Raw genomic sequence first — 12567 nt, 5'->3', positions numbered from 1 at the left:
TGTGAGAGATCTCCTCAGTGGCAGAATAGGCCTTAGAGTGTAAGCAGGCGTGCCTGTTGCATAGCAACGCCTCAGTCTGAGGGAGCTCTCAGTGTGAGAGAAGTCTCTCTGTGTGAGAGATCTCCTCAGTGGCAGAATAGGCCTTAGAGTGTAAGGTAGGTGTGCCTGTTGCATAACAACGCCTCAGTCTGAGGGAGCTCTCAGTGTGAGAGAAGTCTCTCTGTGTGAGAGATCTCCTCAGTGGCAGAATAGGCCTTAGAGTGTAAGCAGGCGTGCCTGTTGCATAGCAACGCCTCAGTCTGAGGGAGCTCTCAGTGTGAGAGAAGTCTCTCTGTGTGAGAGATCTCCTCAGTGGCAGAATAGGCCTTAGAGTGTAAGGTAGGTGTGCCTGTTGCATAGCAACGCCTCAGTCTGAGGGAGCTCTCAGTGTGAGAGAAGTCTCTCTGTGTGAGAGATCTCCTCAGTGGCAGAATAGGCCTTAGAGTATAAGCAGGCATGCCTGTTGCATAGCAACGCCTCAGTCTGAGGGAGCTCTCAGTGTGAGAGAAGTCTCTGTGTGAGAGATTGCCTCAGTGGCAGAATAGGCCTTAGAGTGTAAGCAGGCGTGCCTGTTGCATAGCAACGCCTCAGTCAGAGGGCGCTCTCAGTGTGAGAGATCTCCTCAGTGGCAGAATAGGCCTTAGAGTGTAAACAGGCATGCCTGTTGCAATAGCAACGCCTCAGTCTGAGGGAGCTCTCAGTGTGAGAGAAGTCTCTGTGTGAGAGATTGCCTCAGTGGCAGAATAGGCCTTAGAGTGTAAGCAGGCGTGTCTGTTGCATAGCAACGCCTCAGTCTGAGGGAGCTCTCAGTGTGAGAGAAGTCTCTCTGTGTGAGAGATCTCCTCAGTGGCAGAATAGGCCTTAGAGTGTAAACAGGCATGCCTGTTGCAATAGCAACGCCTCAGTCTGAGGGAGCTCTCAGTGTGAGAGAAGTCTCTCTGTGAGAGATATCGCCTCAGTGGCAGAATAGGCCTTAGAGTGTAAGCAGGCGTGCCTGTTGCAATAGCAACGCCTCAGTCTGAGGGAGCTCTCAGTGTGAGAGAAGTCTGTGTGAGAGATCGCCTCAGTGGCAGAATAGGCCTTAGAGTGTAAACAGGCATGCCTGTTGCAATAGCAACGCCTCAGTCTGAGGGTGCTCTCAGTATGAGAGAAGTCTCTCTGTGAGAGATATCGCCTCAGTGGCAGAATAGGCCTTAGAGTGTAAGCAGGCGTGCCTGTTGCAATAGCAACGCCTCAGTCTGAGGGAGCTCTCAGTGTGAGAGAAGTCTCTCTGAGTGAGAGATCGCCTCAGTGTCAGAATAGGCCTTAGAGTATAAGCAGGCATGCCTGTTGCATAGCAACGCCTCAGTCTGAGGGAGCTCTCAGTGTGAGAGAAGTCTGTGTGAGAGATCGCCTCAGTGGCAGAATAGGCCTTAGAGTGTAAACAGGCATGCCTGTTGCAATAGCAACGCCTCAGTCTGAGGGTGCTCTCAGTGTGAGAGAAGTCTCTCTGTGAGAGATATCGCCTCAGTGTCAGAATAGGCCTTAGAGTGTAAGCAGGCGTGCCTGTTGCAATAGCAACGCCTCAGTCTGAGGGAGCTTTCTGTGTGAGAGATCTCCTCAGTGGCAGAATAGGCCTTAGAGTGTAAACAGGCATGCCTGTTGCAATAGCAACGCCTCAGTCTGAGGGAGCTCTCAGTGTGAGAGAAGTCTCTCTGAGTGAGAGATCGCCTCAGTGTCAGAATAGGCCTTAGAGTATAAGCAGGCATGCCTGTTGCATAGCAACGCCTCAGTCTGAGGGAGCTCTCAGTGTGAGAGAAGTCTCTCTGTGTGAGAGATCGCCTCAGTGGCAGAATAGGCCTTAGAGTGTAAGCAGGCATGCCTGTTGCATAGCAACGCCTCAGTCTGAGGGAGCTCTCAGTGTGAGAGAAGTCTCTCTGTGTGAGAGATCGCCTCAGTGGCAGAATAGGCCTTAGAGTGTAAGCAGGCATGCCTGTTGCATAGCAACGCCTCAGTCTGAGGGAGCTCTCAGTGTGAGAGAAGTCTCTCTGTGTGAGAGATCTCCTTAGTGTCAGAACAGGCCTTAGAGTGTAAGCAGGTGTGCCTGTTGCATAGCAACGCCTCAGTCTAAGGGAGCTCTCAGTGTGAGAGAAGTCTCTCAGTGTGAAAGAAGTCTCTCAGTGTGAGAGAAGTCTCTCCGTGTGAGAGATCGCCTCAGTGGCAGAATAGGCCTTAGAGTGTAATGTAGGCCTTAGTCTGTGAGAGAAGCCTTTGTGTGAGGTAGGCCTCAAAGTGTGAGGTAGGCCTCAGAGTATGAGAAGGCCTGGTGAGAGAAGCTCCAGGTTGAAGGCTTTGCGTGTAAAGCTGCTATGTGAAGCTTCTGTGTATTTTTGATGTGAGAGGAGGCTCTGTGAGAGCGAAGCTTTTTATCATCTGCGTGAGAAAGAAGCCCAGCATGGAAGCAAAGAAGGAAGTATAAAGAATATTTATGGGAAGGGTCCTTTGTTCATAAGCCCACTCGCTTGGATTGTGCTTTCCCAGCCTGGCATCAGAGGTGGATTGGATGCCCTTGGGAGGTCCCTTCCAACTCTGAGCTTCTGTGATTATTTCTATAGCTGCAATAATCCTGGGATTGTATACCCCAGGCCTCTTCGACCTGCAGCCCTTGAACTCCCAGAAGCCCCTATTGTCAGCTTGGCCAATGGTCAGGAATTTTGGGATCTGAAGTCCAAAACTCCTGGAGGGCCTGGAAGTTGTGCAAGCCTGAAACATCCTGTGTGGCACGTTATCTCAATGCTGTAGCGGCGAGACCCTAAATGCCTAACGCAACCTCAGGAAACAGTCCACCCCTATGGCTCCGGCCACACCCACCCCGGGCTTCCTGTACCTGGAGGTCGTCCACGTGGTGCAAGACATCCTCGCTGTCTGCGGCATCCTGGAAGGCCAGCAGCTCCGCCTCCATGGTCTCCTGCTCCGACATCTGCTCCTGTTGTGGATGCAGCCGCTGGGCCGTTGCCGTGTCCCTGGCCAAGGGCCCGTAGCCCTCCTTCGGGCCCCATTTGACCCCGGAAACACCACTTCGGTAGTGGCCCCCGGCCTCCGCGCCCGGTTCCTGTGGATGGTACTCCCGGCCTGTGATCCGGGGCCCGGGGGTCTCGGGGAGGGAGGCGGGCCTGGTGGAGCTGCTGGTGGGCTTGCGGGCGCAGGGCTGCTCCAGGCTGAGGGCCGTGGAGAGGAGCCTCTCCTGCCGGGCCGAGGAGAAGTACTCGGGGTTCAGCTTGTGTTTCTTCGGTGCCGGGTAGTCCTTCTGGCTCTCGCTGCTGTAGTAACTGGAGGGCTCGGATCGGGGCCGCCGCAGCTCTACAGGTGGAGAGAAAGAGAGCCCCATGGGTTAGGAGCATGGAGTTAATTTTCAACGGTAAGCAAACAGTATTTTGGCACACACACACACCCAACCAATCATCGATATATATTTTCTGTTCGTCGTGGGAGTTCTGTGTGCCATATATGGTTCAATTCCATCATTGGTGGAGTTCAGAATGCTCTTTGATTGTAGGCGAACTATATATCCCAGTAACTACAACTCACATACATCAAGGTCTATTTTCCCCCAAGAGTGCCTCAAGAGCACCCCTGGCAAAATCAACTATACGGCAAAGGCTTACTTTGCGTAAGGGTTGAGCCGCCCCTGGTCCCAAGTTCGGTTCAATTCCATCATTGGTGGAGTTCAGAGTGCTCTTTGATTGTAAGTGAACTGTGAATCCCAGTAACTACAACTCGCATACGTCAAGGTCTATTTTCCCCCAAGAGCGCCCCTGGCAAAATCAACTATACCGCGAAGGCTTACTTTGAGTAATGGTTGAGCCGCCCCTGGTTAGGAGGTCAGGTATCAAGAGTGGCCAGAGAGCAGTGGGAAGGATGCTGGGGGCAGCTTGCTAAGGACCACACAAGCACGCTCCGATTCCAGACTGATCCTTGAAGGGCAAGCTAGGTGGGAAGGGGAAGAGCCCCACTCTGTACCTGTGTTGGGGGCGGAGATGACCGTGACCCCCTTCTGGGGCTCCTGGGAGGCCACCATTTCGCTGTGCCACTGGGCCATCCAGGTCTCCCCGGTAGTGGTGGCGGCGGGAGGGGGCTCATCCTGGTGGGGCGGACAGAGGACACGTGGGGCCTGGTGCAGTGGGGTCTGCTCCTCCTCCTCCTGGCGCTGCATCTGCTCCAGGCCTTCAGCCAGCTTGACGTGGCCCCGAGAGCGGGCAATGGCCAGGGGTAATCGCCCAAGCGAGTCCGGGATGGAGAGGGCCCGACGGTCCCACTTGTAGAGCACCACCGCCGCCTCCATGTGGCCCAATGCGCAGGCCCACATCTGGTGGGGGCACACAACAAAGAGGGGTCAGCAAAAGAAAGGGTCAGGGGTCATGCAGGGAAACCCTGGCCACTCCTCCTCTTGTTCTCAGAGTCTGAGGAGTAACCCGTGCAAGCTCTCGGCCCTCCGGAGGAAAGGTAGAAGGTCCACTACGTACCAGCGGCGTGCAGGAGAAGTGGTCCACGTTCAGAGGGTCCACCTCCAGCTCCAGGTCAATGCTGTCGGCGTGTTTGGTGCTAGGAAGAGGCAAAGGCGGAGTTTTGAAGGAGCTTTCCCAGGTGTTGAAACTGGACCCACCCAATGGTTCAGCACCTTGGGGAAGCCTGGGTGGAATCCCTTCCCCATTGATTTGGAGGTCCCCAAAGCGTTGGAAGTCTGAAAGCTTTGGAGGTCCCCCTCTCCATTGATTTGGAGGTCCCCAAAGCTTTGGAGGTGTGAGAGCTTTGGAGGTCCCCCTCCCCATTGATTTGGAGGTCCCCAAAGCATTGGAGGTGTGAAAGCTTTGGAGGTCCCCCTCCCCATTGATTTGGAGGTCCCCAAAGCATTGGAGGCGTGAACGCTTTGGAGGTCCCCCTCCCCATTGATTTGGAGGTCCCCAAAGCTTTGGAGGTGTGAAAGCTTTGGAGGTCCCCCTCCCCATTGATTTGGAGGTCCCCAAAGCTTTGGAGGTGTGAAAGCTTTGGAGGTCCCTCTCCCCATTGATTTGGAGGTCCCCAAAGCTTTGGAGGCGTGAACGCTTTGGAGGTCCCCCTCCCCATTGATTTGGAGGTCCCCAAAGCTTTGGAGGTGTGAAAGCTTTGGAGGTCCCCCTCCCCATTGATTTGGAGGTCCCCAAAGCATTGGAGGCGTGAAAGCTTTGGAGGTCCCCCTCCCCATTGATTTGGAGGTCCCCAAAGCTTTGGAGGTGTGAAAGCTTTGGAGGTCCCCCTCCCCATTGATTTGGAGGTCCCCAAAGCATTGGAGGCGTGAAAGCTTTGGAGGTCCCCCTCCCCATTAATTTGGAGGTCCCCAAAGCTTTGGAGGTGTGAAAGCTTTGGAGACAAGAGGCCCTGGCTGGTTGCGGGGATCATCCCATTGGTTGCTGGACACTCCCTCCAACTGTCCAACACCACTTCCTCCAGGCCAGACCCCCAAGTGAAGAGCCCATTCTTCTGCCCTTCTTCTCCCACCCAAAGCTCCTCTCGCAGGTCCTCACCGCCACTTGAGGAGGGTCTGGATGAGGGTGGCGTAGCCCTGTGCGGCAGCCAGGTGGAGCAAGGTCATGCCCCGGAAGGTCTTGGAGTGGATGAGGTGCTTGGACCTGGCCCAGCAGGCCCGGCTCATCATCTTCTCGCAGACGACGACCACCCGGCCCTCGAAGCAGTGGCCCGAGGCAGAGCCCGTCCCCGAGGCACTCTGTGAGGGAGGAAAGGAGAGGCGAGGCTACATTCTTTTGTCTAAGAACAGCTCAAGTTCCTGAATGTCCTTAAGGGTCTTCATACGGTCCTCGAGTTGTTGGATCCTGTGTTCCATGTGAGTGATCCGTTTACACTTGGGGCAGATGTAATTGAGTATTTGTTACGTGAAAAAGCTGAACATGCCACAGCTTGTGCATGAGACAGGAAGATTTTGTGTTTGTTCCATCTGGAGGTTGGTAATTACCTCCTCTTTGTGTGTGTTTTATGTTGTTGTCTGTATGCTGGGGGGAAAGTGTAGGTTAGTGGGTGTTGCTCTCAAACAAAGCAACACTCAAAGCAGCTAATTTTAAACACTTACTCAGATTTCTAGTGTTCTCTAAGACAAGGCTTACCCTGTAGCAGAAGGGAACAAAATGGATTCTTGCTTCCTCAACTTCTGTGGGAGCACAACTGCCCCTTGAGTTCAGGCCCTGGCTTATATAGGGTAAACAGGAAGCAGAACAATGGGCCACTAATTGCTGGCCTGCACTGCTGGCCAAAAGAAGGTAGCCTCGGCCCGCCTCTCAAACAAAATCAGCAGGAAGATACAGAGATGGGCCAGGTGAAAAGGGGCACTCCAATAGAGCGTGTACCTGTGCTTGGCTGCCCCCGTTGCCACCACCACTGCCACCACCGCTTCCTCCTCCTCCTCCACTGCTGGCTGGTGCCTTGTGCTGCTGCTGCTGCTGGGAGCCAGTGGTCATCTCGGCCATCCGCCTCTCCATCTGCTCCAGGCGCTCCAGGATGGACATTCGGAACTGGTTCTCTACAACAACAATGGGGGAAGAGAGGAAGAGTGAGAAGGACGGTCCCATCAAAGGAGCCCAAATGCCCTCCATGTTCTTAAGGACTGGCCAACCCGGTCTTCCATTCTCTTTCGTAGCCCCCTTTCCTCCTCCTTTAAGAGCCCAGTTCCCCCCATCTCCCTCACGCGCCCCGATGTGCTCACCGTCCAGGGAGAGCCAGTCGTGCTGTGAGGAGGGCAAGGTGGGCAGTGCCCGGGCCTTGTACTCAAAGACCACCGAGTTGGAGATGACCTGGTTGTTGAAGGCCACTTGCAGGGTCACCAGCCCCGTGTCGTGTGCTGGAGGACAATGTGGGGAGAGGCATGGGGACCATTTACCAATGGCCTCTATCAGAGTCACCAAACCCCTCCCCGTCCCAGAGTCTCATCCCAGGGGTCTTATGGGGGAAATGGGTGGCAGTAGCAGCTATAGATATATCTCTAGATCAGCAGTTCTCAACCTGGGGGTTGCGACCCCCAGAGGGGTCGCTGGGCCATTTTCTGGGGGTCGCGAAGGCGCCTCGGTTGGCCCCGCCCCCTCAAAATGGCTGCGCGAGGCCTCTCTCATGTCCCTCGCGCTCCCGCTGGCTGGCAAAGGGGGTCACCACAATATGAAGAAGTATATTTAGGGGTCACGGTGTTAGAAAGGTTGAGAACCACTGCTCTAGATAGTAACCCCATAAGACATAGTAACTGGATAGTCCCCCATCCAGCCAGGGTTGCCAAGGTGCAACGAGAAAGATGTTTGTGGGATCCTCCCAACACTTGGGGTGCAAGGGCCTGCTCACCCCACAGCTAGAGCCCCAACCCCATGACCTGCTCACCCCACAGCTAGAGCCCCGAGCCACCAGACCCCTCCCCATCCCAGAGTCTCATCCCAGGGGTCTTATGGGGGAAATGGGTGGCGGTAGCAGCTAGAAGCCAGTCCTCCATCCAGCCAGGGTTGCCAAGTTGCAACGAGCAAGATGTTTATGGGACCCTCCCGACACCTGGGGTGCAAGGGGCCTGTTCACCCCACAGCTAGAGCCTCAACTTCATGACTCACCTGGGCAGTAGCAGCGCAGGACCCCTGGCTGGATCAGGGAGGCCGGGACCGAGACCTGGTCAAAGAGGCAGCTGTAGTTGTTGCTGGCCTCCTGCCACGGGCCGGTGATCAGCACCTTCACACCCCCCTAAGAGGACGGGGAGGAAGCAGAGAAGAAGGGGGCGGGGGTCAGGATGATAGGACTCCACCAACATGCCTAGACTGCAAAGTCAAATACTTCTGAGGGCTCTTGCCCTTGGAGGCTCACCATATTTGTGTGAGATCCACTTGCGGGGAACCACACGCATTGCCCACCTCCCTTTTCTCACAGAGCTGAGACCAAGCTTATCACTGTAGGTTTGCTATCTCCAGCCATCTCACCCTGAGATATTTGGGGTGGGCTGGGAGCTACAGAACAGGAGCTTTTTTGTTGAGTGCCAGGGCCAGAGAAGATGGCGGAAACAGAAGAACGGCCTGCCTCAGGGGAGCGTGCTTGCTCCATCCATGTTCAACATCTACACCAATGACCAGCCACTGCCAGAAGGCACAGAGAGCTTCATCTATGCTGACGATCATGCCATCACCACTCAAGGAAACCTGCTACCGAACAGGAGCTTTTTTGTTGAGTTCCAGGGTTAGAGAAGTAGATGACGAAGACAGAAGAACGGCCTGCCTCAGGGGAGCGTGCTTGCTCCATCCATGTTCAACATCGACACAAATGACCAGCCACTGCCAGAAGGGACAGAGAGTTTCATCTATGCTGAGGATCGTGCCATCACCGCTCAAGCAGGGAGCTTTGAGAGGGTTGAACAGAAGTTCTCTGAATGCTCTTATTGCCTATCACAGGGAAACCCAGCTGATTCCTAATCCATCTAAAATGCAGACGTGTGCTTTTCATCTCAAGAACAGACAAGCATCTCAAGCTCTGAGGATGACCTGGGAAGGAATACCACTGGAGCATCGCAGCACACCAAAATACCTGGGAGTCACTCTGGACCGTGCTTTGACTTATAAGAAGCACTGCTTGAATATCAAGCAACAAGTGGGTGCTAGAAATAGTATCACACGAAAGCTGACTGGCACAACCTGGGGGTCACAACCAGACCCAATGAAGACATCTGCTCTTTGCTACTTCTTTGCTACTTTTTTGTGCTTTAGCCTTGGGGACATTTTCCCTACAGGAGTTAGCTATTTGTTTGAATTCTTCTTTGGTGATTTCTCTCTTTTTCCACTTCTTCTGCATGTCTCTTTTGTGTTTTAGCACTGTTAGAAGTTCTTTGGACATCCATTCTGGCTTCCTTGCACTTCTTGGCAGGGGGTTGGACTGGATGGCCCATAAGGTATCTTCCAACTCTTTGATTCTATGATTCTATACTCTACTGAATACGCACACCCAGTGTTGAACACGTTACCATGCTAAAACAGTGGATGTGGCTCTTAATGAGACATGCCACAGTATCACGGGATGTCTATGCCCAACACAGCTGAAAAAAATCACACTGTTTAGCCAGTACTACACCACCTGACATCCACCGGGAAGTAGCAGCCAGCAATGAACGGACAAAGGCAGTGACTTCTCCGGCCCATCCTCTGTTTGGATATCAGCTATCATGCCAAAGCCTTCAATCAAGAAACAGCTTCCTAAGATCTACCTCTGTAGATCTACCTAAGATCTACCTCTGTACTCGCAGAAACACCTTAGCAAGCGAGAGTCCAAAAGTGGCAGGCAAAAACCCAGCTGAGACCTGATGAGAAACACCCTCCTGAGCACCCAGAAGAGTGGATGACCTGGAAGGTGCTGAACGGACTGCGCTCTGGCACCACGAGTTGCAGAGCTAACCTTAAGGAATGGGGCCACAAAGTGGAGTCCACAACGTGCGAGTGCAGAGAAGAGAAAACCACCTACTACAATGCAACCACTACAACCACGTGCACCCTGGAGGACCTTCTCTCACCAACACAGAGCCACTCGTCTCCAAAGCCCTCCCACCTCTTGGGGACCTCCATATCCATTGGGAGGTGAATCCACCCAAGCTTCTCCAAGGTGTTGATCCATTGCGAGAGTCCGGTCTCAACACTTGGAGGAGCTTCTCCAAAGCCAAGGACCGTGGGGAGTTTGGGGGCCTTACCTCTGGGTAGGACCATTCGGGCGAGTAGTCCGTCACCATGAAGAGGCGCCCACTCTGCTGGAGCATTCCCAGGGTGCCTTGGGCCGCTGCCGCCGCCGCCGCTGCTGCCGACACCACCTCGGTGACGTGCATGTAGGCCATGGCGCCGGCCCCGTTCTCCGCAACGCCGAGGTGGAGGCCGGCTTGCTGGGGGCTGCAGCAGGGGATGCACATCTCAGGGGCCTGTCCGTAGGAGGCGCCGGCACTGCCCCGGTTGCCCTCCTCGGCCGCCTGGGCCATGGCGGCCCCCTCCCCGGAGACCAGCTGGTGGCCGTAGAGCGCGCCGCCCCCGCCCTCCACTGAGATGAAGTCGTTGATCAGGTCGGAGAACTGGTTGCTGAAGGAGATGTCGAAGTGGTCCAGGCTGAGCTCCATGTTGGAGGAGCCGCCCAGAGCCGGGTGGGCCACCGGGTACAGGCCGGGCACCATGTTGCCCTGGAGCACCGGGAGGCTGCCGTTGCGCAGGGCTCCGTTGGCCTCGGGCGGCAGGTAGTGCTCCCCCCCACAAGCCTGCAGCTCCCCGGCCTTGAGCAGCCCCTCGGCGCCTTCCCCGTGGGGCGAGGTCTCCATGGGCACCTCCCCGTCCGCCGCCATGCCCTGGAAGCCGGCCTGGAACTGCATCAGCTGGAGCGAGGAGGTGGGCTCCATGCGGGCCTCCATGGCGCCGTTGCAGTGGGAGGCGCCCGGCGGGGAGGCCTCCGTCTTGATGCTGGGCACGCCCATGGGTCCCACGAAGGAGCCGTTCCCCTCGGCCAGGCCGCCGCCGTGGGGGCCGGGCTCCATCGGGAGGGGCTTGCTGGGGGCCTCCTGCAGGAAGAAGCTGGGCGAGGGGCTCTGGTGGACATGGGGGCTCTGGACGGAGGGGCCGAATCCCGAGGAGGAGGACGAGTAGTCCTTGTTGGAGTCGATGGCGCTGAAGTCCATCTGCTCCAGGGTGGTGCTCGGGCTGAGGCCGCCGCCGGAGGGGAGCAGGCTGGGGCCGGGGGCCAGGGTCAGAGAGTTGGAGGAGGCCGAGGAGGAGGAGGCGGAGGAGGACGAAGAGGACGACAACGAGGAGGAGGAGGAGGACGAGGACGAAGAGGAGGAGGAGGAGGAAGAGGTGTACGCGGCAGCCACGGCAGCCTCTTTGGAGATCTGCTGCTCGAAGGAGGTGTCCTCGGTCTTGATCTCCTTGACCAGGCTGAAGCCGAAGCTGCGCTCAGAGGTGGGCGAGTGCCGCAGGTTGGGCCCCAGGCCGCCGTCCCCCTTGGGGCCCCCTCCGCCGTAGGTCTGGCCCTGCTTGGGGTTGTTGAGGAAGCAATCGGGGTCAAAGTTCATGGCAGTCTCTGGGATCTTCCTCCCGCTGTCCAGGGTGGTCGACAGCACCAGCTCCTCCGAGACACCGGCCGGTAGGATGGACAGTCCCTCGGAGCCGCCGGCCGTCGTCGTCGGGAAGGCAAACTTGTGGCCGTCGGAGCTGACCGCCAGGACCAGCCCTTGCGCCGCTGCAGTGGCGTCCGAGGGGAGCAGGTGCGGGTTGGGGCCGGCGGAGGGGGACATGGCGTAGACGGCCTCGCTGGTGATGTCCGACATGAAGACGGCGGCCGCGGCACTCTGGGAGAGGCTGCCCATGACGGAGGCCACGGCGGCCATGCTGGAGACGCCCGAGACCACGGCGGGGCTGTCGGCTGCATCGGGGTCGCTGTTGAGGCCGCTGCTGATGGAGACCGGGGAGTTCTGGGTGGTGTCTGGGACCTCGACCTGGTTGGTGGAGGAGACCTCGGTGCTGTTCTGGTGGAGCAGGACCGGCTTGGCCACCTTGCCGTTGCGCTTCTCCCGCCCCCCCGAGGAGGACGCCTTGCTGCCGTGGCTGTGCTCGTTCTTCCCCTCGGAGACGTCGTTGTTCTGCACCTCGGAGTGCGCCCCGTAGCCGCCCGACCGCGGCTCCACCTTCGGGGAGATGATCCGGTGTTTGGCACTGTTGCACTTGTGGTGCACGCTGCTCCCCGCACCTGTGGAGAGGGAAAGGAGGAGAAGAAGGGTCAGGTCAGCAGCAGGCTCCACCCAAGAGGACACCACGAGCAGGCCTCCCACAGAAATACCAGGGTTTGTGTGTCTGCGTGTCTTGCCCGAGGCCGAGAGAAATTGTGAGCCTTAGGGTGTGTCAGTAGGTTGAGGAAGGAAGACCTTGCCCACATTTTGGGACAGCTCTTCATTAGAAGCCAATGTGGGAGAGAGACCGTGTTGCTTGGAGGAGGGGGTTCAATACCGATTCCTCTGATACAGTAGAGTCTCGCTTATCCGACATTCCGTCTTATTCTATCCTCTCATATCTGACTCTCCCCTTTTCCTCCAGAATTTCCCCTTCAGTTAAAGGAGTGCTCCCCAACTCTCTCTCCACCCCCAATAATTGAAAAAGGCAAGACGAGGAGGGAGAGAAGGGAGGAAACGGGGAGAAGAGGCGAGACCAGAAGCGGAAGCATCCTCCCTCCTTTCCACGTTCCGCATCCGGGCATCTTCTGCTGGATCCATCCAGCCCCGGGGTGTTGCCTTGCCTTAATCCTTAGAGTCCCTGTTAGTATTCTAGGTGTCTAGCACCGCGTCGGACGGGTAACATTTTTGTTTATCCGACGTTCTGCCGGCCTGTTTATGTCTGATAAGTGAGACTCTACTGTACAAGGGGTATTTTTAAGTAAGGTCCGTTTTGTTGTAGACACTAGGGCTGTCCAAACACGGAAAAATGTGTTTCTAAACTTGATTTGTTTTTAGGGTTTTTTTGCGTTTTGTTATTT

The 12567-nt window shown here is 56.2% G+C and overlaps 1 protein-coding gene across 5 annotated transcripts in view; it reads right to left on the bottom strand.

Annotated features, from left to right (window-relative positions):
- CAMTA1 (calmodulin binding transcription activator 1) overlaps nucleotides 1-12567 on the bottom strand; it is a 539274-nt gene that overhangs the window by 24017 nt on the left and 502690 nt on the right. For all 5 annotated transcript variants that reach the window (XM_067472884.1, XM_067472882.1, XM_067472885.1 and 2 more), the window contains 8 exons: nucleotides 9758-11787; nucleotides 7650-7776; nucleotides 6770-6904; nucleotides 6414-6586; nucleotides 5580-5779; nucleotides 4542-4620; nucleotides 4039-4384; nucleotides 2906-3378 (listed from right to left, as the gene is read on the bottom strand). In XM_067472884.1, coding sequence (XP_067328985.1) covers nucleotides 2906-3378; nucleotides 4039-4384; nucleotides 4542-4620; nucleotides 5580-5779; nucleotides 6414-6586; nucleotides 6770-6904; nucleotides 7650-7776; nucleotides 9758-11787 — 3563 coding nt within the window. The remainder of the gene's footprint in view (nucleotides 1-2905; nucleotides 3379-4038; nucleotides 4385-4541; nucleotides 4621-5579; nucleotides 5780-6413; nucleotides 6587-6769; nucleotides 6905-7649; nucleotides 7777-9757; nucleotides 11788-12567) is intronic.

The sequence above is a fragment of the Anolis sagrei genome, chromosome 13 (assembly GCF_037176765.1).
Source record: "Anolis sagrei isolate rAnoSag1 chromosome 13, rAnoSag1.mat, whole genome shotgun sequence".
Classification (NCBI taxonomy): Eukaryota; Metazoa; Chordata; class Lepidosauria; order Squamata; family Dactyloidae; genus Anolis; species Anolis sagrei.
This window is presented reverse-complemented; position numbering and strand designations above follow the sequence as displayed.